The following is a 27,993-nucleotide window of genomic DNA, read 5'->3' on the forward strand; positions in this document are numbered from 1 at the left end:
CGCCGCCACAACTTTGCCCAAGCGGCCTAATGACAGACCAAATCAAACCGCACACAGACTGCAGTTTTCTAGAACCTTTTTGTACCCCTCTTTTTATAAATAATAATTAAATAAACAAATGTAAGGACGTTAGATAATGCAGTATGATCGCGGAAGTGTTTCTCTTGTTTGGAGGTTTTGTGCTCAAATGGACTGTTCAAGCTCAGTTTGGAAGTAAGTGCAGCTAATTATACTACTTCATATAAAACGTAACAAGTTAAGTCTTTATTTAATTTTTTTTAACTTTAATTCCTATATTCAGTCAAAATTATCATTTTTTTCTGTTATACTTGGCAACTGTCATTTGTCAGTTTGAGTTAAACTCTTTATTTACATGAACATATTTACATAATTATATAAGAAACTAAGACTAAACTTAAAAGCTAGCTAATGTCTAAAATAGGCCCTTGAGGCATTGTACCAAGGATACTGACGACATTTCCTCGCTGTATCGTAATGCTGATACGTTGAGCGAGGAAGCCGCCAGCTCTTCGGTCACCAGTTACCTCAACCAGACGCTTCGCGATTTCTGTGAACAACTTGTTCGCGCTGGGGCCCCATGGACCTATAGAGTTTGAGTTAAATATATTGTTCCGTTGGTCATAAATATTTGTAACACCTATAATTATAATAAGTCGTTATTGGAAAACTATTTAGAAGAACATCATCTATTTAGTTAAATAAAAGATTTAATATTGGGTGGTCCTTCGACCCGGATAGTTAGCATAAAGTACGGTCAGCCAAAAAAGTGGTTTACTAGTATGGATTTACAATTTTCATACTAACAATCGTACCTCGATTTTTTAGCGCCATACATATATGTATAGCGCCATTAAATACTATCATAACTACACTGATGATGGCTACATATTTATTTTTTGACGTGATATCACAGAATATATAATAGTACAAGTACAGAAGGCCCACTGCTTTGATGTTCACGAAATGCCGCCTTTTTAAATGCCTACAAAATTCTAACAAAGAAACGAGCCGCACGTGCGCAGCGTCGGATGATAGGGTTGCCTATGGATTAAAACGAATTAATTCTCAGATAAAATGTTATACTATATCTTCAAGTCTTGACTACTTTCTAGGTATATATATGTCGCAGCAAGATAGATAAAGCCGTTATATAGTTATAACCCTAGGAATATAATTATACGTCGTAACATAGTTAAACGAAAGCGATTAATTGCTATCTTACTAGGAATGTAACTATAATACTAAACTAGTTTAGTCATATAGTTATATGACTGGATCCAGTTTAGTGAAATGATTGTAGGCAGGAGTGCGGCGGTGCGGCGGAGGTATAGTTATAACCCTATTATATGCCGTAACATAGTTAAACGAAAGCGATTCCTTACCATCTTACTAGGAATATAATTATAATACGTTACTAGTTTAGTTATATAATTATATCACTGGATTAAACTTAGTCTAGGGATATAATTATAATACGTCTCTAGTTAAGTAATATAGTTATACACCGTGTTTCACTTAACACTAAAAACCTGAAATCAGTTTGTTCAGAATCGAGAGTAGAATCGATTGAGCTATATCTTGAAGGGGATAATATTTTTTGTTTAATTTGTATTATTAGTTATTTTTTACGTGCCCATTCTATTGTATTCGTAATGCGACATTGTGTATATCGCATTGCTAGAGGTTGCTTACCTTTTTCAGTATTTAGGGGTATTAATACTGGCTGGTTACTTGGACGATACTTTTTCCGTTACGAGTTTGACGTTGTTTGTCAGTTTAATCTTAATGTTTATCATAAGTCATAACAAATTGAACTCGTACCTAATTACAACCTTGTCATTTTGAATGTTGGGTTTAAATTTGCTTACCGCGATTAAATTACCGGGATTTCCCGGGAAATCAAGAACCGGGAAATACCGGGAGCATGCCCTAACTGTTACGTTTTAACTAATATAGCTTGGATTCGTTTGTTTGGTAACCAAACCTTGTGTACTATGTTCGGATCGATACAAAATAAACTTTGTTCTAACGTCAGTGACGGTGTTGTTATTCCAAATCGTCCCGCTATACGTATTATAAAACACTGATTTAAACTTTCACGATTTTTACACATATTTAAAATTGCAAACGGGACTTAATACATAGTACCTAATACGCGATTAAGTCCCGTTTGCAATTTTAAATACCGTATTATAATTATATTCCTAGTAAGATGGTTCTGAATCGCTCCCTTATATCCCTAGGGTTATAACTATACCTCCGCCGCATCGCTGCACTCCTGCCTACAATCATTTCACTAAACTGAATCCAGTCATATAACTATATGACTAAACTAGTTTAGTATTATAGTTATATTCCTAGTAAGATAGCAATTAATCGCTTTCGTTTAACTATGTTACGACGTATAATTATATTCCTAGGGTTATAACTATATAACGGCTTTATCTATCTTACTGCGACATATACAGTATTTATATATTTTTGTTTAAGCCTTCAGCATCACACGCCTTATTGAACTTTTCCGTTGGACTTAATCAATAAGATCTGTGTAAGATTGTCCTATTTTATTCATGATGTCTATTTAACTAAGCATTATAATCCATTCCACACGTGGACTTCGCATATGAACCTTAAAAGAAACTCGCGTTGTAAAGTAACAATAGAAAGTGCGAACATGCGTTCCGTGAGAATGCGCGTCACCCCTGATTAGGCCGCGAACTCGCGGCCGCCAGCATGTACTTGTAGCGCGGCGATAGAATCGCGGAGTGAGCCGCCCCTGGTGATATTAAAATAAAGAAGCATAATATATCATTTGTGCTTATAAAAAATAAAAACACGCAAAAATATTTGGGGAAAATTTGTTTTGACCAGTTTCAGGCTGAGAAACATCATAACAGCGCCATCTAGTTTTAAGTCTAAAAGGCCCATACATTTCAGGGGTACCCGTATTATTGGTATGATCGGGTTGTCTAAGTTTTCAGTGGTTAGTATAATGTATAATATAACACCCTGTCTGTCTAGAGTACTTAATTTATACTTGGCCCTAAATTAATGCAATAAACGACATTTAGCATTGATGACAGATCATGCGCGTGCGCCCAATAATTTGCACGACACAATACTCAGCCTCGATTAGTCTGTGACATGATTATTATCTGTAGCAAGGACGAAATTATTTACATGCAATAAATTTACACAGGAAAAATATAAACCAGTATCTTGATCTAACTTATATTAGATAGCTATTTATTTACCAACTTACTGCAATCATGTTATGTCACGTCTATTGAAATTTGCAAGGTGATGTGAATTTCGAGTACATTCCAAGTGGCATTTGAAAAGTGGCTATCTTTTTGCATTTGTTTTAATAATAGGTACATATATCTACCTTTTTTTTCCGGTTCCGGCGTACATATTGTAAATACGTATTGTTAACGTCTCCGCGAAAAATATTCATAAACCAGTGTAAAAAAGTGTCAGAGCAAAAGTGTCTTGCAAAATAAGTATCGCGTAAAGCACCAGCCATAAGAATTCAACAAAGGATTTAGTGAAAAACTGTAGTGAATTGCAAGAAAGAACAAAATTCCTCGGCTTAATAACCTAAAAGTGAAACTCATCGGTACACCACAGATAAGTGCGATACGTACTACCAACATAAATAAGCAAAGGGCTTTACAGATTTGCCGATACACTACAACAAGTCAAGTCAATTGGCCAAATTGCTCGAATCCGCAGTCAGTGAAAAAAACAAAGATGTCAGATAACTTCGAACGATTCATGTCAGAACTCGACGTGAAGCTAAAACAACAAACCTTAGAAATAACAACTATAGTCACTAAAAATGTCACCGAAGCCCTGGACGAAAAAATTAAAACGCTTTCACAAGAAAATGCTGTTCTCAAAGAAAAAGTATCGGAATTGGAGCGTAAACTCACCATTATAGACAACGACAAACGAAAAAATAACTTGGTATTCGTCGGGGTAGAAGAAAAAGGCAAATCTGAAAACGAGCTGGTAGACTACATCAAAGATCTGCTAATAGACGCTGGAATACACATTGACAGCCAGGAGATCAGCAACGTCTACAGAATTGGGCAGAAGATCGATAACAAACAACGCCCCGTCGTAGTTTCGATAACAACTAGATGGAAACAACACACTATTTTAAAATACAGGAGCAAACTACCAGACGGAATATATGTGAACGAGGACTACCCAAAAGAGGTTATGGAAATTAGGAAACAGCTACTCCCACAAATGAGAGCAGAAAGGGAAAAAGGAAACATTGCATATATAAAGAATAACAAATTAGTGGTGAAACCTCCAGAACCCGCAGCAGACAAGAACCGTGAGAGAAAAAAGAGAAATTTTTCACAATCACCGAACACCCCAAGCCATAAAAAAGTCAACTTAGACATGGAACAGACTCAGTCACTGGATAAAAACACCAAAGGCACAATCAAACCCAGTATACTCACTTATATTGAGCGGAGTAAAGCAGGTTCACCAATAGAGGCTCCAAAAAACTAATAACAAATAAATGCACCCGGAACCACAACAACGACAAGGCATGGAATTTGAAAAAGAATGAAACAACACTTAATACCCCAAGCCGGTTGGTCACCGTGGGGTATCATGACCACAACCCTCCAAAGCGAAAAGAATCTTGGCCCTGTTCTCCTAAAGAGAAGAAAGACTCTTTGACAGAAATACCGGGAAATAAAATATATATATGCACCTACAACGTCAGAACTATATCATCCTATGAGCGGCTAATTGAACTAAATGAGGCACTGAAAAACGTAAAATACGACATAATTGGATTAACTGAAACTAGACGCATGGGAAATAACATCGAAGAATATGAAAACTTTATACTTTGTTACACAGGAAGTACGCCTGGGAAGTATGGAGTTGGTTTCCTAATAAATAAAAGGCTTAAAAAGAGTATCGAGAGCTTTTCGGGTATTAACGAAAGAGTCGCTTTATTAAACTTAAACATACAGGGAAATTTACTCTCAGTTATTGTGACATATGCCCCTACTGAAGCTTCAAGCGACGAGGAAATTGAACACTTTTACAGCAATATACACAAAGCCATCGGTATGGCACACCAGAACTACATTATTGCAGGGGATTTTAATGCAAAAATAGGCCAGCCCCTAGATAATGAAGGCTTAATAATGAAGAAAAATGGCTACGGCTCACGAAACCAACGAGGTCAAAGACTAATCAACTTTGCCCTCGAAAATAAACTCACCATATTAAACACATGCTTTAAGAAAAAAGACAATAGAAGATGGACCTGGCGAGCACCAGGAGGTAAATATAAAAACGAAATCGACTATATTCTTTCAAACCAGCCGGACAGGTGCCAAAACATCGAAGTTCTGTCCGTCAACTTCCCATCTGATCATAGACCGGTCAGAGCCACAATGAGTCTGAAAATACAAAAGAAAAGTAGGATTACTTTCAGAAGCTATCAAAACGCCAGATTAAAAGACATGCAAGAAAAAGAAAAATACATTGAACTATTAACACCATGTATACAAGACATCAGCGAGCAAGAAAGCTTCGAACCACAAACTTACTACGACAAAATAATTAATGCTATAACTTCCAGCCTGAAACACAGTCAGGAAAATAAAAACAAAAAAACACACAAAATCTTAACAGATAATACATTAGCACTCTTGAATCGAAGGCAGGAACTACAACACAAACCAAATAAATCAAGATCGGACAAGAATGAGCTATCAGCGCTTTACAAGCTAACTAGCAAGTACATCAAAAAAGACTATGCTAACTATAGATCAAAAACAATAGAGAAACACCTACGAGAAGCAGGCAGCTCAAAGAAGGCCTTTAAGGATCTACGGAATAACAAGACATGGATAGATGGACTTCAAAGCTCAAGTGGAGAAACCCATAATAAACGTAAAGAAATCGTGAAAATAGCAACTGACTTCTACAAAGAACTTTACAAAGCCCAGACAAAGGATTACATTCCGGCCTTTAACAACTCAAACAACATAGCCGAAACAATGGACAATATGCAAGATAGTATACCATCACCTTTCAGCGAACATGAAATCGAGCTAGAAATCAAGCGCCTAAAGAACGATAAAAGCCCTGGAACGGACAACATAACGAATGAAGCCCTAAAAACAGCTCACTCCCTATTGACCCCACCATTAACAAACCTATTCAATAGTATTCTGGCAACTGGTAACACTCCATCTCAGTGGTCAAAATCAGATATAATCTTGATATATAAAAAAGGAGACCCCAATAACATTGCAAACTACAGACCAATAAGTTTACTTCCGTGCATATATAAGCTGTTTGCCTCCATACTAAACCAAAGGATCGGTAACACCTTAGAAGTCAGACAACCCATAGAGCAGGCGGGCTTCCGGAAAGGTTTCTCAACAGTAGACCATATTCACACACTGGAACTTATTATAGAAAAATACAACGAGAGACAAAGAAACCTTTACATCGCCTTTATTGACTATAAAAAGGCTTTTGACACTGTGTCCCATACAAGCATTTGGAAATCCTTAGAAGAACAACAGGTGGAAGGAACATACATAAAAATTTTAAAAAATATATATCACAATAATATGGGCCGAATAAAGCTAGAAGAAATTGGACCTGCTTTTTCCATCCAACGGGGAGTAAGACAGGGCGACCCGCTGTCTCCCAAGCTCTTCATTGCAATTTTAGAGTCTATAATACAAAAATTAAATTGGGGAAGAAAAGGACTTTATATAGATGGAAATTACCTCAGCCATCTGCGTTTCGCAGACGATTTAGTTCTTCTATCAGAAACCAGTTTGGAACTGCAACATATGATTAATTCGCTTAATGCAATCAGCAAACAAACGGGACTGGAAATGAACTTCACTAAAACAATGGTTATGACAAACAGTGAAAAAGAAGACATCATGGTGGACAATGAATCACTCACCTACACGGAACACTACATTTATCTTGGCAAACAGATAGGCTTTGCAAGAAACTTCAATGACTTGGAAATAGATAGAAGAATACAAAACACCTGGAAGAAATACTGGAGCCTAAAGGAAATATTTAAGAGCACTTTGCCAATAAATGTTAAAACAAGAGTCTTCACGTCGTGCCTACTGCCTTGTTTAACATACGCTTGCCAAACATGGAAAATGACCACAAATGTAAAGAGGAAACTAACATCTTGTCAAAGGGGTATAGAACGTAGCATGCTAAACATAAGAAAAATCCAAAAAATACGTCATACAAAAATACGGGAAATCACAAAAGCGATGGATGTAATACCCTATGCGCGAAAGCTGAAATGGAAGTGGGCGGGACACGTGGCACGCCTACAAGATAACAGATGGACTAGAAAAGTATCTTCCTGGAGGGGTCCTATAGGAAAACGTCGCAGGGCACGACCTCACACAAGGTGGGTAGACGACATCATCAAAATCGCTGGCCCTTCGTGGATGCAAGTGGCCCAAGACAGAGAGAGATGGAACCGTTTGGAGGAGGCCTATACCCAAACTGGGGTTCTTGCAACAGAACCGAACCATTAAAGAAGTATCACTTGATGTATTTATTTACTTTTGCAAGAAATAAAAGGCTTTTTTATTTTTTTTTTATATCTACCTCACTGAGGAAAAACTAAAAATTAACCGCTACTATATTTTTCTTTTTCACATTTAAACCATATTAGCGTAATATTATCAATGGAAAAGGAAAGTCTAAAAGGTATTTGATCTTATGCCCTAATATAGGTACAATTTTTCAACTACATATATTACTATATTTATCAAGTACAAATAAAAAATAAATTAATGATAATAGAAACAAATTAGAACTAAACTTAACCTAGGGGGACTACACTGTACCTACAGATGTCTCTCAAGTCGCTGCCAGTACCTTCATTACTATATTATAGATCATTTTGTAACTTGGAGGATCATTATTATTGTTTACATTTATTTTATTTCGCTCACAACTCTGCCGGCGTAGTCGAATGGCAATCGTCGACGCCAGACGCCGACAGAAATGCAGTCTGGCTCTGTCGCGCCAATTCGCAAGAGCGATAGAGATAGATAGCCACGAAACAGTTATCGTGAACATTTGTACATTTGGCTACCCTGCAGTCAAAATACTGCTTTGCTAAAACTGTGACATCGACGGCCCATAAACATTATGTATGACGTATCATCGTTCATCATACATAGCCAGTTCTCTGGATTTTTATAACATTTCCGCGCGTGCAGTATGTGGTGGTGCTATTATTTTCTAGGTATAGAAAAATGTAGGTATAATTTTTTTAGAATATATTCTTAAGTACAGGCAACATATACACAGTGTAACATAAAGAAACCGAATAATTTTTAAACCACGTATTTCTGAGGCCGAAAGAAAAAAAAATGCTATAGGTATTTGATGCTGACTGATGTAAGTACCTATCTACCTACCAAAATGTATAGAATTAGTAGGTATTGATAATTTTATTTTTTCTCTTTTCAGGCATAGCCATAGGTGTAGGAATGGGAGATGAAAGAAATAATGACGGCAATACAGATTTCAAGGTAAGTAAATTTTATGATTACTTGCCTTTTTTGTCGCAGGTGTCTACGTCCACGAGCGGCAGTAATTTCTTACCACATCAGACCATGCATCTGTCTGTTTGTTTCCTATCTCATTTTTAAAGCATTTAAAAGGTATTTAATTTATTAATATTATTTACTTATATTTATAATCACAGTTTTATATTATGTATAGTTACTTATCTGTTATGTACTTATGTAAGTAGTTAGTAGGTTGGCAAGGCTTGATTAGGAAATTAATGATTAATTTCGTCTTTTTTCAGGGATCATGTCCGCCAAACACCACATGCGTGCCTATAGGCCTGTGTCCACTGCTGGGAGATCTGATGGATTACTCCTGCTTTTCATCAGACAAGTTAGTTTTTTAGGGTTCCGTAGTCAACTAGGAACCCTTATAGTTTCGCCATGTCTGTCTGTCCGTCCGTCCGTCCGTCCGTCCGTCCGTCCGTCCGTCCGTCCGTCCGTCCGTCCGTCCGCGGATAATCTCAGTAACCGTTAGCACTAGAAAGCTGAAATTTGGTACCAATATATATATGAATCACGCCGACAAAGTGCAAAAATAAAAAATGGAAAAAAATGTTTTATTAGGGTACCCCCCCTACATGTAAAGTGGGGGCTGAATTTTTTTTTCATTCCAACTCTAACGTGTGATATATTGTTGGATAGGTATTTAAAAATGAATAAGGTTTTGCTAAGATCGTTTTTTGATAATATGTATATTTTCGGAAATAATCGCTCCTAAAGGAAAAAAAGTGCGTCCCCCCCCCCTCTAACTTTTGAACCATATGTTTAAAAAATATTAAAAAAAATCACAAAAGTAGAACTTTATAAAGACTTTCTAGGAAAATTGTTTTGAACTTGATAGGTTCAGTAGTTTTTGAGAAAAATACGGAAAACTACGGAACCCTACACTGAGTGTGGCCCGACACGCTCTTGGCCGGTTTTTTGCTTCATCGTTGTATTTTTCTACCCTTTCATTAAAACATTACGGGTACCTTAAATCCTTAAGGAATGCAGAGCATAATAATAATAGTAAATTGCACAGCCTCCTCTACAGTTCTGGCTAAAAAATCTTGTGCTCTTAGAGGAGACACTATCCCCCTTATTCAAACGTTCACTAAAGTTATCAAGCCGATAAACTTCGTTTGTTCCTTTCCGACGTATTGGTGGGATAGAAAAGGACAAACGAACTTTATCGGCTTATACGTTTATTAATAAAGGAATATATGTTTGCAAGAAAAACTTGAAAGGAAGTAAAAGACCGGGGCAAATGTCTTTTACTTCCTTGCAAGTTTTTCTTTTAGATAATTCTAGGTAGGTTCTAATGAACCCTCTTCAAAACAGACCACCGTTTTTAACCCCCGATGCAAAAACGACGGGGTTTTATAAGTTTGACTGTGTCTGTCTGTGTACGTTGTCTGTGGCATCGTAGCTCCCGAACGGATGAACGGATTTATATTTTTTTTGTTTGACAGCTGAATTAGCCGGTAATGTTTTTAGCCATGTTTGATGGATATCGGTCCACAATGTCGGGGGTTTCTTCAAAATTTAATTCGTTTACACATTGACCAATTCCTCAGATACTTCCACCGCCTGAACGAGTTAACGTGCGGGCATTCAAACGGCGAGGATTACGTCTGCTGTCCGTCCTGTGACTGCGGCAAGGTCTACCAGGATGGCACTGAGCGATGCGGCCGAAGCATGGTCCAAGGCGTTGGTTATAAAGGGCTAGGGGCACATCCATGGGTGGCGAGGATTGGCTTTACACGTAAGTTACATAACAGTGCATTATTTAAGTTTGCCTCTGCTGCCCATCTTGTGACTGCGGCAAGGTCTACCAGGATAGCACTGAGCGATGCGGCCGAAGCATGGTCCAAGGCGTTGGTTATAAAGGGCTAGGGGCACATCCATGGGTGGCGAGGATTGGCTTTACACGTAAGTTACATAACAGTGCATTATTTAACTTTGCCTCTGCTGCCCATCTTGTGACTGCGGCAAGGTCTATCAGGATGGAACTGAGAGATGTGGGTGAAGTATAAAAATAAATAAAATTAATATTGGGGACACCTTATGGATTGGCTTTACAAGTAAGATAAATGACAAAACTTTTAGCACTTAAACCTAGTTCCCAAGATTTACCTTTTATTCTCCAAAATTTCTTATTAAATGATTTCTTGTTGATGTTCGTCTTGTGCATGCAACTGCAGGGTCCAAAAACAGCATCACAAAATGCGAGTTCTGCAGCACACACCCTAAAAGTGCCTGTGTATTTATTTGCCTTTATGTGAATTAAAGCATCCTCACTCTTTATGTTAAGTTTGTGCATAATCTATTTGAACTGATTCCCTCACAGATCCTTTTTTCTTTTACAGAAAAAGAAAGTGGCATCGTAAGGTTTGCCTGCAGTGGCTCTGTCATTTCAAAACGAGTGGTACTCACAGCAGCGCATTGCGCATTGGCCAAGCCTGAGGGGTACAAGCTGTAAGTTTCTACAACTCTGTCTGTGAGCTAGTGTTGAACCTGTGGTTGTACTTATGTGGACAAGCAATTAGAATGCTCCTCCACGATTCTTACGATTTTGTACATCATCTGCCTGTTAATAGCCACAATTTGTACCTCTAAAACATTTTTACCTACACATCAACGTTATTATTTAGCGATGTTATTTTTCCACCCCCCACCCCATCACCTCCCGTGGATGTCGTAAGAGGCGACAAAGGGATAAATTAAATAAAACCGACGGATAGGCAGCAGCGTCCGTCGAGGATGTATTTACAGCTACTGCGGTCGCCAACCCGCCTGCCAAGCGTGGCGACTATGGTATTTCCCTCCAAAGAACATCGCTTTGCGATTCTTTAGAGAGGCCTTCGTCCAGCAGTGGACGCTCTCTGGCTGATGATGATTTTTCCACAGCTCGAGATTTGACATCCTTAGTCCTTCCATGACTTTGTAAAATTGTCAATCGCAGAAGTTAGCGATATGACTTTACTTATCCTGCACTGCACTTAGGTCAACAGTAGTCGTTGGAGAGTACGACACAGCTCGGAGCCCCGACTGCAACGATTTCTTCTGTGCGCCGCCCGCGCAGGCCATCAAGGTTGAGAACGTCGTCGTTCACCCCGGGTATGAGAAAAAGATCTTCCGACATGACATCGCGCTCATTGTGCTGCAAGAAGATATTAAATATTCTGGTAAGTGGCAACCCTAGATCAAAGCTTTGTAGCCAAACGGTTAGATTGTTGTGGGATAATAAATGGGAATAATAAATGTCCACAAATAGGGAGGGACCGCGTGTTCTCTTTGGAGGACTCCTTGATGACCTCGCCAAAGTCGTTAAACATTCAGTTGAGCGTCAATTTATCCTAAGCTAAAGCAGCTAAAGTAAAGAAATATGATGCTGTAGGACGATACAGCAACATATTTCTTTACTTTATCTTAGGATAAATTGACGCTCAACCAACGCTCAACTGAATGTTTAATGCACCATAATGAAAGACAATAAAAAATGTATTTGCCACTTACCGCAACAAGCAGTTTCGCTCTTTTTATGCCATGTTCCACAAAAATATTAAAACTCACAGAAAAATACTTCATGATTGGCAAGCTATTGAAAACTAAATGTCATTCTGTCAAACCCAAAAACACTAAACAATGTAACAAGCAACTCAAAATTCTAATTAAATCAATACATTTGCAATACTTATTCACAATGAGAGAAACAAAAGTGAACAAGATCGTACGAAAATTAAACATAATTTTAAAAGATGTAAAAATCATAGTCACGGAACGGGTTCCGAGCATGATAAAGAAGGCAGCAGTTGACGTGGCATTGTACACAGAACAGAACAGGAGCAATAGAGAACGAAGAAGGACTGTGCGCAGAACCAGAAGATATTAAAAGTAATTTTGTCCCATTTTAGATCTCTCCTTGTCAACCAAGGCAGTTGCTTCTTTCAAACTCTCACATCGAATTAAAACCAAATTTTGCTTGTCCTTTCCACATCTCGGGACCACTTGAGCGAGGCGTACAAGGGTCCGAAGGTGGCCGAAGCCTACAATGCAAAGGCCCTTTAAGACAACCCAATTAGATGTTACGCCAACAGTGTAGATCTTCAAGACACAGTCTGACTTAGTCTTTCTCTAGTCACTAGCTAGATGGCTATACCTACTCTGTCCACTCTTTGCACGCTTAAGCTAACTTTTTATTAAACCTGGCAGTAAGAAAGATCATCCATATCTCATTTCATAATGTTGTCGTAGCGTAGCATGGCGCATGAAAACGTGATCCGTTTAATGTTTGTGATCCAAAAATTTAGGTACGTGTACTTGTGTAGGTCAAATTTGTCATGTTATTATGTCACTACTGTTATTGTTATTTAAAAATACTATAGGTATAACTTAATTTTCAATGGCCCATTCAATGTCATCGCTAATTACTATCCTATTTATTTCAGTATCTGTAGCGCCGATCTGCTTGAACGACAGGACGGAAGTCGTAATAAATGAGCGCGCTTTGCTGGTCGGATGGGGCAAATTATCTGGGCAGAACAACTTGGTAAGCCATTGTCATCCTTTCTACTAAAACATACGGTTGTATATTACATGTGGCAGTTATTTAAGCGATTATCTATGATGGACATTGATTTAAATTCAACGACCTTATGTGTCATTTTGGGTGTCAGACGCGCAAAAAAGTGAAGTGACATGTTATTGTGCTTGTCGGTAATTAATTGAAGCCACTCTAATAATCATTCATTAAATAAGGCATTGTAGACCATTTTATTTTTGCAACCCGTAATAGTGTTTTGTATCGCAAAAAAACTGCCTTTATCAATCAGAAAAGATGCGTTCACTACAATCAGACTTAATTGTCAATTTATGTCCAAGCTTTCTATTCCGTGGGGTTCAGAATAAAAAAATCGATACGTAGCTAAATCCTGGCTAACGATCATGGTGGAGCGATAAACGATAAAACAGCAGGCCAACGATAAAATAGTGCGAAACTGACGGCCTGGGGCCCATTTCTCAAAACTGAAAGTTACAAATTACAAGCGGAAGTCTGTTTTCAACTTGTCATATTAGACATTGACAACCACTTGTCTTGTAAATTGTAACTTGTAGCTTCGAGAAATGGGCCCCTGTGACCCGTTTCTCGAAAGGTACAAGCCTTGTATTACAAGTATGATTCCATGACAACCCATACGATTTGACAGTTTGCGCACTTGTAATACAAGGCTTGTACCTTTCGAGAAACGGGCCCCAGGGTGTTATATCATTTGTCGTGCGACCATGATTGCCTGCCGTCATCCAAATCTAACGACAGCGTATAGGTTCTCCACTGTTTTATGTTAATTTACATTTAGGTGACCAGGCAGCAGCAGCTTGAAGTCCCACTGGTCTCACTGGAGATGTGTGAGCGCGTCTTTGGGGACTCTGTCCCTATACAAGAAGGGGAGCTGTGTGCCGGTGGCGAAGAAGGAAGGGACGCCTGCTCTGGCTTTGGAGGGGCGCCGCTGTTGCTCAACCGAGATGGACAATATTACCAGGTAGGTACAAAATATCACTAGTTCTTAATGCTGGATCTTAGTCTGGACTCTGGAGGAGTGGAGACTCTGTCCCTATCCGAGAAGGAGAACTGTGTGCGAGGGGCGCCGCTGTTGCTCAACCGAGATGGACCATTACCAGGTACAAAATACCACTAGTATTTTCGTATCTACTCGTAATTATTGCCTGAGACTGCACCCATACCTCTGCCACACTGTGGCCTTCGCGCTGCCTCTCGCGCTGCCGTGATGCTGCCCACTCTGGCCACACACTGCCCGACGCGTTGTTGCCGGCCCTTTGACTCGCGCCAAAAAACTGACAAAATAGGGAGCGGTGGGCATAACGAGGAGCATGACGAGCAGCATGACGAGTAGCACGGCTACAATATGCCTCTGCCTACTTCCCACGCCGCTCGTCGAGTGTGTAGCTGAGGTAGCAAACTGGAAGAATTCAACGAAGCCTGCTCTGGCTGGTGGGGCGCCGCTTCCACTTTCCAGAGATAGCCAGTATTACCACTTGATAACATAAATTTGACTCGGGGTATAAGCAACTGTATGAATGTTTCCTACAACTGTTTATCTTGCCACAGTGTTATGATAGCCTAGCGGTAAGAACATACTTATGGCTTTCAATCCGGAGGTCGCGGGTTTGAACCCCCGCTCGCACCAATGAGTTTTTCGGAACTTATGTGCGAAATGTCATTTGATAATAAAAGTTTACCAATCGCTTTATTGTAAAGGAAAGCGTCAAGAAACCGGACCAATCCCAATAATGCTTAGTTACGTTTCGGATTAGAAGGTCAGATGGTAATCGCTTTCGTAAAACTAGTGTCTTCGCCAAATCTTGGGATTAGTTATCAAAGCGGACCTTAAGCTCCCTTGAGCCGAGGATGTGCTATCCCTTCTAACCTTACCTCTTCGATTTTCAGGTGGGCATAGTGTCGTTCGGGTCAGAAAACTGCGGGAGCGAGGGCGTCCCCAGCGTCTACACAAACATCGCGCACTACCACCAATGGATCGTCGACAATTCGCCTTCCTGATCCACATTATGCAATAAGTACAACATTAACAATACTGAAGATCTTAAAATAAAGATATTAACATCAGACGTAGTGTTTGCGATAATAAATAGAGAAAAAGTGCGTATAACAGTTGGTGATCTCTGGTTGAACATTGGTCCATTAGAATAAAATAAAGGAACTACCTATGTACCTATGTAGAATCTGTACTAAACGTGATGTAAGTAAGTAAGCAAAAACCAGACATTCTGACCTTAAAGTCGATAAGAATATTTTTGTTTATCGCAGATAATAATACCGAATTTGGCAGATCCAGTGAGGCTGACTTACAAAACAAATTAAATGACGTGGATCCTCAAAACAGCTTTAATCGATATAAAAGTACGTCTGATACTTGTACAGAGGTATATTGTCTGGGTTATCATCGAGCGAGTACGACAACAGATGTTTCATCGCCAGGGTGTTGTAATAATGTGCGCAGGCGGCGGTCTTCTCCAGCAATGGCTCTGCGCATAGAGTGTCCGTCAGGTCGATCAGCGCGTTGTCTTGAACGTGTTGGTCGAATAACTGGAAGGAAAATTTACATTTTATAGTCTGCCAGGACATAACTTTCAGCTATTGCTTGTCCTACAAGATCCGATGTTCTAAAAGTCTATTTTGGGATTTCCGTTTAGGTAATACTGGAATGAGTATAAGATGAATGTCAAGGTTAATTTAAAAGAGCTGCCACGAATGGAACAAATGAGTGAATGAAAATGTCTGTGTGTAACAGATTAACCAATGAAATGGCAGTTCTTGACAGTTACGACTCTATAGCGATGTAGGTGTCACTCATACAATCAAAGTTAGTTCATTCCATTCGTACCAGCTTTCATAAAACGATTTGCTACTGTAAAGTTGTATAATTACAGATGTAGTGCGAAGAGAGTTTCCTTGGTATTTTTACGGAAACGTACGAACGTATCATGCTATTTCAGTCAGTCTCAATACAAGACGTATCTACTGACACTGTCTGAACTAGCATGACAAATGCGAACATTTCCGGTAAAATACGAAGGAAAACCTTTTCGCACTACATCTGTACTATCTTGAAAACAACTGTTAAACTTTTACCAAGTTCACGGCGACAGTTGGTATGAACTTGGGTCTCATGAGCAGCGTCATATACTCGGAGTCTAACTGCAACCCCGTTCCTTGTCTGGTGTTCAAGCATTTATCCACTAGCTCCGTCCGTAATCCAGCTTTTTGGACACACTGAAACAAATAAATGTTTACATTTATTGTGACTATATATTAAGGCCTACACAAATACTCAAGACCACACACCTAAGAACAGTATAGTCATGAAGCATTCTTACTTCGAAGTTACCCGTGGATATCGCTTGAATATCCATCTCACAGGCGACATTAAGCAAGCTGCTCCACGTTAGACTGATGTCGTATCTGGTACAGCGCGCAGTCCTGCAGTTTGTGCATCATCTTGCCGAGATATTCCGATAGACCATACCGCGAACCTGTCACAGAAGTAGTAGGTAGGTACCTACTCCTTACCTCAAAGCTATCTCTGGATCCCACTTCAATCTCAAGCTCACAAGCGACTACTCGTAGTTCGCAGTCTTGTACCATGTTCATATTACTGAGGCATTCTGATGGACCAGACTTATATATCATGATTACCTTTTTTATAGACCGTGATTACCATTATTAAACACTCTGATAATGATGTCCTCCTTCCTCCTCCTTAAACACTCGACACGTTTGTCAAAGACTATATGATCTGGAAGTTAAACTAATCCTCACCTCACCTCGAACCTACCCCTGGATCCTGCCTCAGTCTCTATCTCACAGGCGACACAAGCTATCTGCTCCAAGTAAGACGGATGCCGCATATGGTACAGCCCGCAGTCCTGCAGTTTCTGCATCAAATTGCCGATATAAGTTACTACTTCTAGGCAGGTAGGCACCTACTCCTTACCTCGAAGCTACCCCTGGATCCTGCCTCAGTTTCCATCTCACAGGCGACATAAGCAAGCTGCTCCAGGTTAGACTGATGCTGCATCTGGTTCAAGGCGCAATCCTGAACTATGTTGCCTAGGCATTCTGATGGGCCGTGCTGGCACTCGAATCCATCCTCCCCGTAGTTTATGCTCTGAAAGGTAAATTGTAACGTCATTAGATAAAGTTATTCAGCGTTTGTTGAGTTTGTCGAAAACACCTAGATAGTAAAACTTGTGGAAAACATGTAAATTCCAGAATGTTCCATGTTTAGCAATTTGTCGCGTCGATAAAATCTTACACAACTAGATAATTCTCAAAATATTTCGCAAGAAGTTGCCGCTTACGCAAATTATATATTATGTACATGAGAAGCTTCCGAAAATTACTTATAATAGTTATTTGTTTTACATTCAAAAAGTGGAATCTTGAGCGTTGCGAGGTAAAAAGTTACTTTGCAACTTCAGAAAAATTCCCTGGGCACATCCAGTAGGTACCTACCTGGCTGTTTTTGATAGGTAACTGTTGCTACTATCTGTGACTTTTATTGTAGTTATAATAGAGTCCACTAAAAATATAAATCACCAGAGCAACGAACTGAAGATAGTAAGATATAATTTTTAAGAAAAAAAAACCGCCGCCTTTGGGGTTCTGGTGAAAAGCTACTTGCGAATGTTGGATTATGTAGAAATGTGTAGGTATTTTTTAAAACTGCTTTTAATACTTTAATTGTGTCGCTTAACTTCAAACCTGGGTAAATCCATTCTGCTTTAAGGTTGAATATATGAAAAATATAATATGATCTGAAAGATAATCAACCTTATAGCAGAATGGATTTACCCAGTTTTGAAGTTAAGTGACACAATTATTTGATGACTACACAGATTAATATACGTATACCGTTAAGGTTTGAGGAGTTTTCTCAATTCCTCATGAAGCCGATTATAAGAAATCGAAGCCTGACAAAATTTGACTTGAAAACTCAATATTCTTAACAAACATAACTAAATAAATGACACTGTTCTGAACTTAAATGCATCGTATTCTTATAAAAATACCAAAGTCACTATAAGTGTGCCGTTCATATTTAAGGAGTTCCGTTCTGATCTTCATCAGTAGTTCCATTGCACCAAATGGCACTGTTTTTGACGTAAGTGCATGCTGTTCTTATAAAAATACCAAAGTCACTATAAGTGTGCCGTTCAGATTTGAGGAGTTCGGTTCTGACCATCATCAGCAGTTCCACTGCACCAAATGTCACTGTTCTGGACGTAAGTGCATGCTGTTCTTATAAAAATACCAAAGTCACTATAAGCGTGCCATTCAGATTTGAGGAGTTCCGTTCTGACCATCATCAGCAGTTCCACTGCACCAAATGTCACTGTTCCGTACGTAAATGCACGTTGTTCCTTAAAAAACACAAAAATCACCATATGTGTGCCTTTCAGATTTGAGGAATTCCCTCGATTTCTTCAGGATCCCATCATCAGAACTGGGTTCTGAGAAAAATGAGACCAATCTGTATGCATATACATTCAACCAAAAAAAATTTTTCAAAATCGGTCCAGTAACGACGGAGATATCGTGGAACAAACATTTAAAAAAAAAAAAACAGACAAATTGAGAACCACCTTCCTTGAGAGATTTGAGGCGGCGGTTATAAATAAGGTAATGAAAAGGATAAACAAACTTTTAACTTACCCTTGACTTCCCAAAAGGAATAAGTTGTAGCTTGATGTGTTTATTCAGCAGTTGGAGCGCGGGTCGCAGCTGCTTCAGTATGAAAACCTTGCTGTCCACACATTGGCTCTCATAGTACACCGACAGGAGCACCTGCGGAAAATCACTATACATGAAGCTCTTGTAAATGTCACTTAGGAAATATCTACACGAACTAGGACTGTGCTAGGAACGCGCCTCTTTAATATATTTGATCGCCAGTGTCCGAGATGTGCCAATACGGAAGAGCGATAAAATAGAATAGAAAAAAAAAATTCGTAAACACACAAAAGAGAAACATATCGTCACTACTTTTAAAAAAACTTGTATCTTCTTCTGTCAATGAAAAGAAAATTGTAGTAAGTAAGGTATGTATGGAATGCATATAGACTTACTGCGTTTTAACTTTGAGAAGCAGCGTGAGATACGAGATTTTTTCAAAGTAGTGACGATATTACAAATAGGAACACATAAAAACGAGAAGGTGCCACGAAATGGTTTAACCTCAGCGTATTGCTGGCGACTTCCAGCGCTGATCTTCCGGTTAAACCATCCGGTGAAAAACAATCACGACAGGTAACATGACATGGAAAACAACATAATACACACAAAAACCGGCCAAGAGCGTGTCGGGCCACGCTCAGTGAAGGGTTCCGTAGTTTTCCGTATTTTTCTCAAAAACTACTGATCCTATCAAGTTCAAAATAATTTTCCTAGAAAGTTTTTATAAAGTTCTACATTTGTGATTTTTTTAATATTTTTTAAACTTATGGTTCAAAAGTTAGAGGGGGGGGGACGCACTTTTTTTTCCTTTAGGAGCAATTATTTCCGAAAATATTAATATTATTAAAAAACGATCTTAGTAAACCCTTATTCATTTTTAAATACCTATCCAACGATATATCACACGTTGGGGTTGGAATGAAAAAAAATATCAGCCCCCACTTTACATGTAGGGGGGGTACCCTAATAAAACATTTTTTTCCATTTTTTATTTTTGCACTTTGTTGGCGTGATTGATATACATATTGGTACTAAATTTCAGCTTTCTAGTGCTAACGGTTACTGAGATTATCCGCGGACGGACGGACGGACGGACAGACAGACATGGCGAAACTATAAGGGTTCCTAGTTGACTACGGAACCCTAAAAAAGGCAAAGATATTACATGCTTTTTTTAAACTTTTACTACTACTGAACGAAGTGATAGTGATAGAGTGATAACTATTAGGTAGTGGGTATATGTAGGTACATACCCATACCCACGCAACGCTGAGGAGCGTGAACGGTTGTACTCTACTATGGATCCAGGAATTAACGTAGTAATGTTGTTATTTGGTTAATATTTCTGATAACTCTACGTTAGATTTCGGGTTTTGTCCAATGGCAAAAACAATAAACCTACGAATAGTAAAATAGTCTATTGAGTAAATAGTATAAGTAGGTAGCTATGGTTGCGTTATATAGTACTTAGGACATTAAGGTTTCGATTTTATCATATCAGTGCAATTATCCTGACAAGTCACGAAGGCTTCGGTTCCATGCGTGAACGTTTATCATGGTAGGTATCTACTTTCCATGCTCCACATATTGAAGGCCTACAGGTCAATATGTAGGTATGTACCTCGGACACTGGCGATCGAATATATACCTATATGAAAGACGTTCCTAAGCACACAGTCTAAGCTCGTGTAGCGGGGAGCGGGTGTGACCATACTGTACGATAGTACTCTTTATTATACTGTGTAAGTATGTATAATTTACCTAGGGAAAAAGCACTTCGGTGGTTTGTGAGCTTAAGAGCGGTTTGGTACTATTACGTCTGATCCGAATCCGTGAAAATAAGATCGCGATAACCGTAAAACTATTTGTATGGTAGTCATAGCTGGGCATTAACTCGTTAATCCGTTAATCGTTAATTAACGAAGTTAACATTTTGATTAACGGATTAACTTTTAAGTTAACTTGAAAAAATGTTAACGGACTCGTTAACTTCCGTTAAATTTCTCCGAGTCCGTTAATCGTTAATCTAGTAGGGCACAGGCGCCATCTGCGCTGCGAAAAACACGTTCTGAACGCTACTATAAAAGCCCGAAGTACGGCAAATCCTATGATTTGCCGGTAAACCGTAAAAGTTTTACCGATCTCGATTGCTAAAAGTCCGAAATATTACCTAAGTATTCTTCACGTGGATTTGCTTTTACTAACTTTGATTCGGTGAATCCTAAGCTTTACCATGGCGACTGTTGTAGTGATAGGGCAGCAAATTCGAGCCCTATTTACGACCACATTCGCTTCCCTAGCCTCTACCTCCCAAAGTGCCACAACAGAAGGAGGTAGGGCATAGCGAATGATATTCCGCTTTGTGTGGTAGGGCACAGCACAGCAGATATCATCTCGCTCGAATCTAGAGCAGAGCCCAACTGGGGTAGTACCTCCGCCTTACAGAAGACCGCAGCCAAATAGCACTAGACCCTACTCATAGTGTTGTGTTCCTGCCGGTGAGTAAGGCTGCCAGAGCTCAATGAGGGTGCGGTGTGCTGATGACGGGAGGACTTACGGAACTAACTTGTTCCGTCTATTGTCCTTTGAGTCGTCGGCAACCCGAACCCTCCTTAGAACTTGTACATTCCTTTTTGCTGTGTACTTAACACAGCAAAAGGGAGTGTACAAGTTTCTAATAGGGTGGCAACGCGCTTGTGACACTGTTTGAGTTGCAGGTGTCCATAGGTTACGGTGACCGCTTTACATCAGGCGGACCGTATGCGTGTTTGCCACCGACGTAGTATAAAAAAAAAAAAAACAGTCCCGTCACCGCCAGCATCTCTCCTGACACAGCTCTTGGCAGTAGCTCAGGCGATCACTGCCTTCCACGTGCAGCCTAGAGTTCAATAGGCTAGCTGCTGTACTTCGGCCTTTTACAGAAATATAATACGTTATAGTGGATACTGATGCAACTAAATATTTAAAGAAAAGTTCATTTTTTTTCACGTGTTAACGAATTAACGATTAACTTTAACTTACGTTAAATTTGTCGAAATGTATCGCTTTAACGATTAACGAAGTTAACTTTTTTAGTAACGGATTAGCGATTAACGAAGTTAACTATTTGATTAACGGTGCCCAGCTATGATGGTAGTTTACGCACTAGATCCGAAGAATGGCGGAAAGGAATCGGATGACAAAGATCACATACTTATTCAAGTTATTCACATTTGATTTTAGGTACTATTTATTCTATGGGTACCATATGCACCTACGATATTTAACGTTCTATATATCGTCACTACTTTTAAAAAATCTCTTATCTCACGCTGCTTCTCAAAGTTAAAACGCAGTAAGTTTATATTTATGCATTCAATAATGCCTCAATACATACTTACTACAATTTTCTTTTCATTGACAGACGAAGATACAAGTTTTTTAAAAGTAGTGACGATATGTAGGTACTCAGATATTTAAGAAGAGCTCAACATAAGGACTCCTAAAACAGACATCCATCCATCATTACCATCTGTCTGTATTCAGAATTTCTAACAATACCTACGTTTCGTCACCTCGTACATTTTCGGTTGTTAGCTACGGCAATTAGGCTTCAATAGTTGTTACACAAATATACATAATAAAACCAACATTACGCATACGTTCGAAATATTTTATAAAGGTCACATATGTTGCTCTGAAGATAAATACATTATACCTACTACAATACACTAAAGCAAACTTCATGTTAACGTCGAGACTTGGCGGCCTAGCCGAAAGGACAATTGTTGACGCTAGGCGCCGGCCGCCGATTGAAACGCGGTCAGCGTGCATATATAGCCCAATGCACAAACGCTCACGAAACGCTCAGGAAAAGAAGCGCTATTAGATAAAATAAAAAATAAAATAAAATAAATATTAGGACATTCTTACACAGATTGACTGAGGCCCACGGTAAGCTCAAGAAGGCTTGTGTTGTGGGTACTCAGACAACGATATACTTATATAATATATAAATACTTATATACAATACATAGAAAACATCCATGACTCAGGAACAAATATCTGTGCTCATCACACAAATAAACGCCCTTACCCGGATTCGAACCCGGGACCGCGGCGTAGCAGGCTACAGATCTCTATCGCTCTGGCGTAGGGCTTCCAATACCGGGATCCCGGTATCTCGGGATCCCGGGATCCCGCCTTTTTTTGGGCACATTTCAATACCGGTATTTAATTTAGCAATACCGGGATCCCGGTATTTTTAGAAACTAACAAATTATGCCAAATGAACGTAAATTACTCATCAAAAACGTTAAATTTCTGCATCACGATGGCCACTACACGCGTAAATCTTGCTTCTTGCTCGCGTTTTTCGATTTGACACATTCTCTGTTCGGTGTTTTTGCAATATTTGAATGAAAATGATAGTTTTTTCGATGAAATTACCTTGATAAAGAATTAAAAATACGTATCAAAAGCATTCATTGAGGAGGGTCTGCCGCGAACATTTTTTGACACATTTGTTGCACTTGTGAATTCGCACGTAAGTGTGACAGAGAAGCAACACGTCAAACGTGGTTGCAACAGGCCACTGATCCTCTGTAAACAAATCGCCTTGATGCATCTATATCATAGATATACTTTTCAAAAAATTGGTTAATGCATACGAACTAACGTATACCGTAGCTACTCTATTTTTACTGTACAGTCAACCAATTTGAATACTAGGCCACTCTAGAACCCTGTCTCATTTACACCGTGTTCTATTTGCCATAGAAGTCACATTGACGTTTACTGTGCAAAGGTTCTACAGTGGCCTAGGATTCAAATTGGTTGATTGTACGTGTGCGTTAGTGTGTTTAACTCTAGCTCAAAACTTTGCCGTAACATTCCCTATAGTAACGAAATTGGGAACTCAGTACTCAACTATCAAAATGAAGAAAATTACTTTTCTTATCCGTAAATTAAGTGTTCCTATTCCGTGAAGTAACCTTTTTGATTTTGATTATCATTTCCGCAAAGTAATGTGTGATTCCATAGATTATTTCTTAATGTAATTTTTAATAATCTATGTTGGACAATTTAGCGCTCTTGGCTAATTGTTCAATGATTTGGCGGATTTATTTTATTAGTGCTTTAGCGCCTCTAGCGCTACGAATAACAAAAATACCACTGAATTGTACCGTAGATATTGATTACAATGTGTTTCCAAAAAAAAAATCATCTCATGTTCTAATTTCAAAAGTCAATGATGAAACTATAGAGTGTGTGTAATCGAGAAATGTTCTTAATGCTTGTTATTTAAGAAAGTGATACTATAGTTAAATCTACAGTACAATTACACCATTAACACTGACTATAAATTCATGCTGTGTTACCCAGCACAAATGCACACACAGCATGAATGAGATACAGCTTCCTAGTATCATAGCCATACTAAAGAAAAGGCGACTGAGGTGGCTCGGGCATGTGTATCGAATGGAGCGGACTCGTTTGCCACGCTGCGCTGGTAGAGGTTGCAGATGCAAAGAGACCGGTCAGACGGCCAATGCTGCGCTTTAAAGATTGCGTGAAGCGTGACATGGTCACATTTGATATTCCATGCAACCAGTGGCAACGACTGGCCGAAGACCGACCCACGTGGCGCCGTGTTGTCCATGACGGTCAATCCAAGCACACCAATGCCTGGTTCTCCTCCTTGAATGATAAACGCATGAGGCGTTACGAGCAGGCCTCTAACCCCAGCCCATCTGGGGGAGCATACACCTGCCGTGTGTGCGGACGAGGGATCCTCTCTCGAATTGGGCTATACAGCCACGAACGTAAGTGTCGCAAGGATGCTACTTAAATCGTCTGTTATAGATGCAAAGGCCTGTTATTATTAAAATGTAAAAGGTTTTATTCCGCACGACCTTAAAGAGATCGATTTGGCTGATTTGGCAGAAAACATGGTTTGCCATGACCGCGTCTTCTTGAAAAATGTCCGATCTGGCAGCGATATCTAACTTACAGAATCATCTGAGTAGAGATCTGGCGCTCTTTCCCGCTTGCTTTTATACTGCGTCCTCGGTCCCACTCATAAAGAAGAATAAAGAGCACAGGGCGTAGCCCTTTGAATTAATGTAGGTATACTTAAAAACAATAAAAGTTGAACCGACTTGGCCACATAAGTTTGCGAACCGTTTTGGGTTGAAATCGAAACTTTTGAAGTTGGAAATGTAATCGATTTGACCCATCAGTAAGTCGGATCGGCAAGATTCCGCTGTAGTATAACACGCATGAAAAGTAACAAACGAAATTTTGAATAAAATTTGTTATTTTAAGCAAATTACTTGGTTTTAAAATTTTTCCGATTTCAATACCGGGATCCCGGGATCCCGGTATTGAAATCGCCAATACCGGAATGAATACCGGTATTGGATAAGGTCCGGTATTTGGAAGCCCTACTCTGGCGTATTGGCGCGGCAGAGCCAGACTAGCTTTCGCGTCATTTCGTTTTCGTTTCGCGTCGCAGAAATGCCGTTCGACTACGGCACCAGGGTACGTAGCCGAATGGCACAAACGCTCACGAAACGCTGACGAAACTAAACGTTCGTAGATATCTATCTCTATCGCTCTTGCGCGGCGTTTCGTTTTCGTTTCGCGTCTAATAGTATCTATGCCCAAGTGGACCGACGACCTGAATAAGAGTCTGGCAAGGGTGGATGCGGAAAGCTGAAGACCGAATGTGGTGGCGCGAATTGGGGAATGTAGGTTAGGTATCAATGTAGGTACCTTAAGCAGCAATTCCCGTTAAGTTTGTACATTTGGATCACGTCTCCGATTTGAATAAAAATTGGTAGGCTGAGTCCATGATGCTGAGAAAGGTCCACTAGGTTTCCCAAAATGTCCTAGGTTGATTGTATGAAACTTTCCTTTTTTTGTTACCGAAAATGTATACAGAGTGGGGCCTGTAACAAAGGCGAAGAATAGAACTGTAGGCTATTCTCCTTATACTGATCAACATTTGTTCAGTGACTTTTAAAGATTATGAAGTCTTTAAATTTTTAATTTTTCATACAAAATAAATATTAGCTTCAATGTACGCCATTATTGTTGTCATTGACGTTGTCTGTCACACTTTAGACTTAACAGAATTCGCAATACATTACCTCTTAGAAAAAACTTTCAATGGTGATAAAAATCAAAATACAAGTTATTTTTAAAAGTCACCGAACAAATGTTGATCAGTATAAGGAAAATAGCCTAGAGTTCAATTCATCGCCTTTGTTACAGGCCCCACTCTGTAGAAATCTGGTAACAAAAAAGGAAGGTTAATACAAACTACATAGGACATTTTGGGAAACCTAGTGGATCTTGCTCAGCATCATGGACTAATCAGCCTATCAATTTTTACCAAAATCGGAGACGTGATCCAAATGTACAAACTTAACGGGAATTGCTCACCTAGTGGATAGCTGGTCGAGATTGAATGATGATATTGATGATCCTAGTAGCTGTCCTTAGTCATCAGAGCAAGACCCATTTTGACAATAATAAAAAAAATGTGTTCAATTTACCTTAACTACTTAGGTGTTACCTAGTAACTGGAGCTTAATTTAGTTCAAAATGGAACAAATTTTGTTTACACGTGGAAAGAGTCACTTAGGTTTTGTGGTTACGGGATCAGTTTAGTTGGTCAATCCCATTTTTTTCTTTGTAAGTTATGCTGGCTTAAAAATACACGAATTAATACTTGATATCTTAAGGACAGTTGTTACAGGCTAATAAATCTTACCTTTTCTGGTTCTCTAACGCCATCGGCCATATTACCGAAAACCAAAACAAGCGCGATGTACCAATAACCTTCCATTTTCACAAAAAAAAACTTCACAAACTGTCTTTTTTCAAGCCTTATGCATCACATATTTCCCATTTCAGCACTTGAAACTAACGTAACATTGAGTTTATTCCATTTGTGTAAATAACACGTGTGAATAGCACAATTACTGGTGGTGATATGTTGCTATAACGTCGCCAATCTCGTTTTATGGATTTAAACGAGAACGATAGTAACATTTACACCTTTATTTATATAAACAAAAGGGTCATTTTGTTAATTAAAAGTTCCTTTGCGTGTTTGGCGTAGTAGCCATATAGAAAAAAAATAAAAATAAACAGAGTGTAACTACCTATTTATATAACAACTAAGAGAAGTAAAGGAATTAACTTTATTCCAGTAATCTTGATATTTATCAAAAACTCGTCAGATATAAATAAACACAAATGAGTGTGTAGAAGAATTACGTTTTTTTTTTCTGTGTTAACATCTGTAGTTTACGCGGATAATAACATAATAAGAAACATCCTTTGATAAGACCGACTTCAATTGGATTAAACTATCTCGTAAGTGGGTGCCGTGTGGGGACTGTCTCTACATGTAATAGCCACGCCAATCTCTTATGCTTGACGATGATGAATTGCAGACAGATAACAGACAGACGGACAGAGCGGCGCCATAAGGGTTCCTTTTGTACCTTTTTGGTACGGAACCCTAAAAACATGATACGTCGCATCCACAGCGCAGGTTTCGTCATATTACAGTCGAGTTCATAAATATGTACATGTATATTTTTTCACCTTATTGTAACGAGTTAGTCCGTTTTCACATTATCCGATCCGATATCGGATGCCGGAAGGATTTCAATAGAAAAAATCAAGATGGCGCCTGTAATGTATGGGATATCGGTCCGACATCCGATATCGGATCGGATAATGTGAAAACGCACTTAAGGTGAAGAAATGTACACATATTTATGAACTCGATTGTATCTACAGAGTGTATAAATTTATTTCACGTTAAAAGTACATATTAAACTAATACAAATAAAACTACACTATGAACTAATAAATTAAACTATAACTAAACTAAATCTACCTATAAAATAAAACCCTATAAATAAAAAATAGAACCTAAGTCAGAGCCGGCCGGTAGAGTGCCCAGAAGGCTGGCGGCATTGCCGCGCTGAACAGCAATGCCTATGCGCTGGGCAAGATATGCTCCAGCCTTCTGGTCACCCGACGCGTCTATTAGACGTTTGGCCAGCTCTGTGAAAATGCCGTGCGCTC

The 27,993-nt window shown here is 39.1% G+C and overlaps 2 protein-coding genes across 2 annotated transcripts; one reads left to right on the forward strand and one right to left on the reverse strand.

Moving 5' to 3' along the window:
- The first annotated feature begins 6 nt into the window (after positions 1-6).
- Positions 7-15,273, forward strand: LOC125235461 (CLIP domain-containing serine protease 14D-like). The gene is made up of 9 exons (XM_048142031.1): positions 7-213; positions 8,545-8,606; positions 8,888-8,979; positions 10,205-10,392; positions 10,997-11,105; positions 11,634-11,815; positions 13,079-13,179; positions 13,988-14,170; positions 15,097-15,273. The coding sequence occupies exons 1-9, from the start codon at positions 144-146 to the stop codon at positions 15,205-15,207; spliced, it is 1,098 nt and encodes a 365-aa protein (XP_047997988.1). The 5' UTR covers positions 7-143; the 3' UTR covers positions 15,208-15,273.
- Positions 15,274-15,538: 265 nt separating this feature from the next.
- On the reverse strand, positions 15,539-26,889 carry LOC125235347 (GILT-like protein 1). Its single transcript, XM_048141888.1, has 5 exons — positions 26,663-26,889; positions 18,883-19,014; positions 17,162-17,335; positions 16,300-16,440; positions 15,539-15,753 (listed from the first exon to the last, which is right to left on the reverse strand). The coding sequence occupies exons 1-5, from the start codon at positions 26,735-26,737 to the stop codon at positions 15,553-15,555; spliced, it is 723 nt and encodes a 240-aa protein (XP_047997845.1). The 5' UTR covers positions 26,738-26,889; the 3' UTR covers positions 15,539-15,552.
- Between the last annotated feature and the right edge of the window lie 1,104 nt (positions 26,890-27,993).

Source organism: Leguminivora glycinivorella, chromosome 17 (assembly GCF_023078275.1).
Source record: "Leguminivora glycinivorella isolate SPB_JAAS2020 chromosome 17, LegGlyc_1.1, whole genome shotgun sequence".
Lineage (NCBI taxonomy): Eukaryota > Metazoa > Arthropoda > Insecta > Lepidoptera > Tortricidae > Leguminivora > Leguminivora glycinivorella.

Coding starts and splice junctions, on each gene's coding strand:
- LOC125235461 (XM_048142031.1), top strand. CDS start 144: ATGATCGCGGAAGTGTTTCTCTTGTTTGGAGGTTTTGTGCTCAAATGG. Junction 214..8,544: donor TGTTCAAGCTCAGTTTGGAA/GTAAGTGCAGCT, acceptor TTCTCTTTTCAG/GCATAGCCATAGGTGTAGGA. Junction 13,180..13,987: donor TATCTGGGCAGAACAACTTG/GTAAGCCATTGT, acceptor ATTTACATTTAG/GTGACCAGGCAGCAGCAGCT.
- LOC125235347 (XM_048141888.1), bottom strand. CDS start 26,737: ATGGAAGGTTATTGGTACATCGCGCTTGTTTTGGTTTTCGGTAATATG. Junction 16,441..17,161: donor GATCCAGGGGTAGCTTCGAG/GTAAGGAGTAGG, acceptor TATTTGTTTCAG/TGTGTCCAAAAAGCTGGATT. Junction 15,754..16,299: donor CAACTGTCGCCGTGAACTTG/GTAAAAGTTTAA, acceptor TTTTCCTTCCAG/TTATTCGACCAACACGTTCA.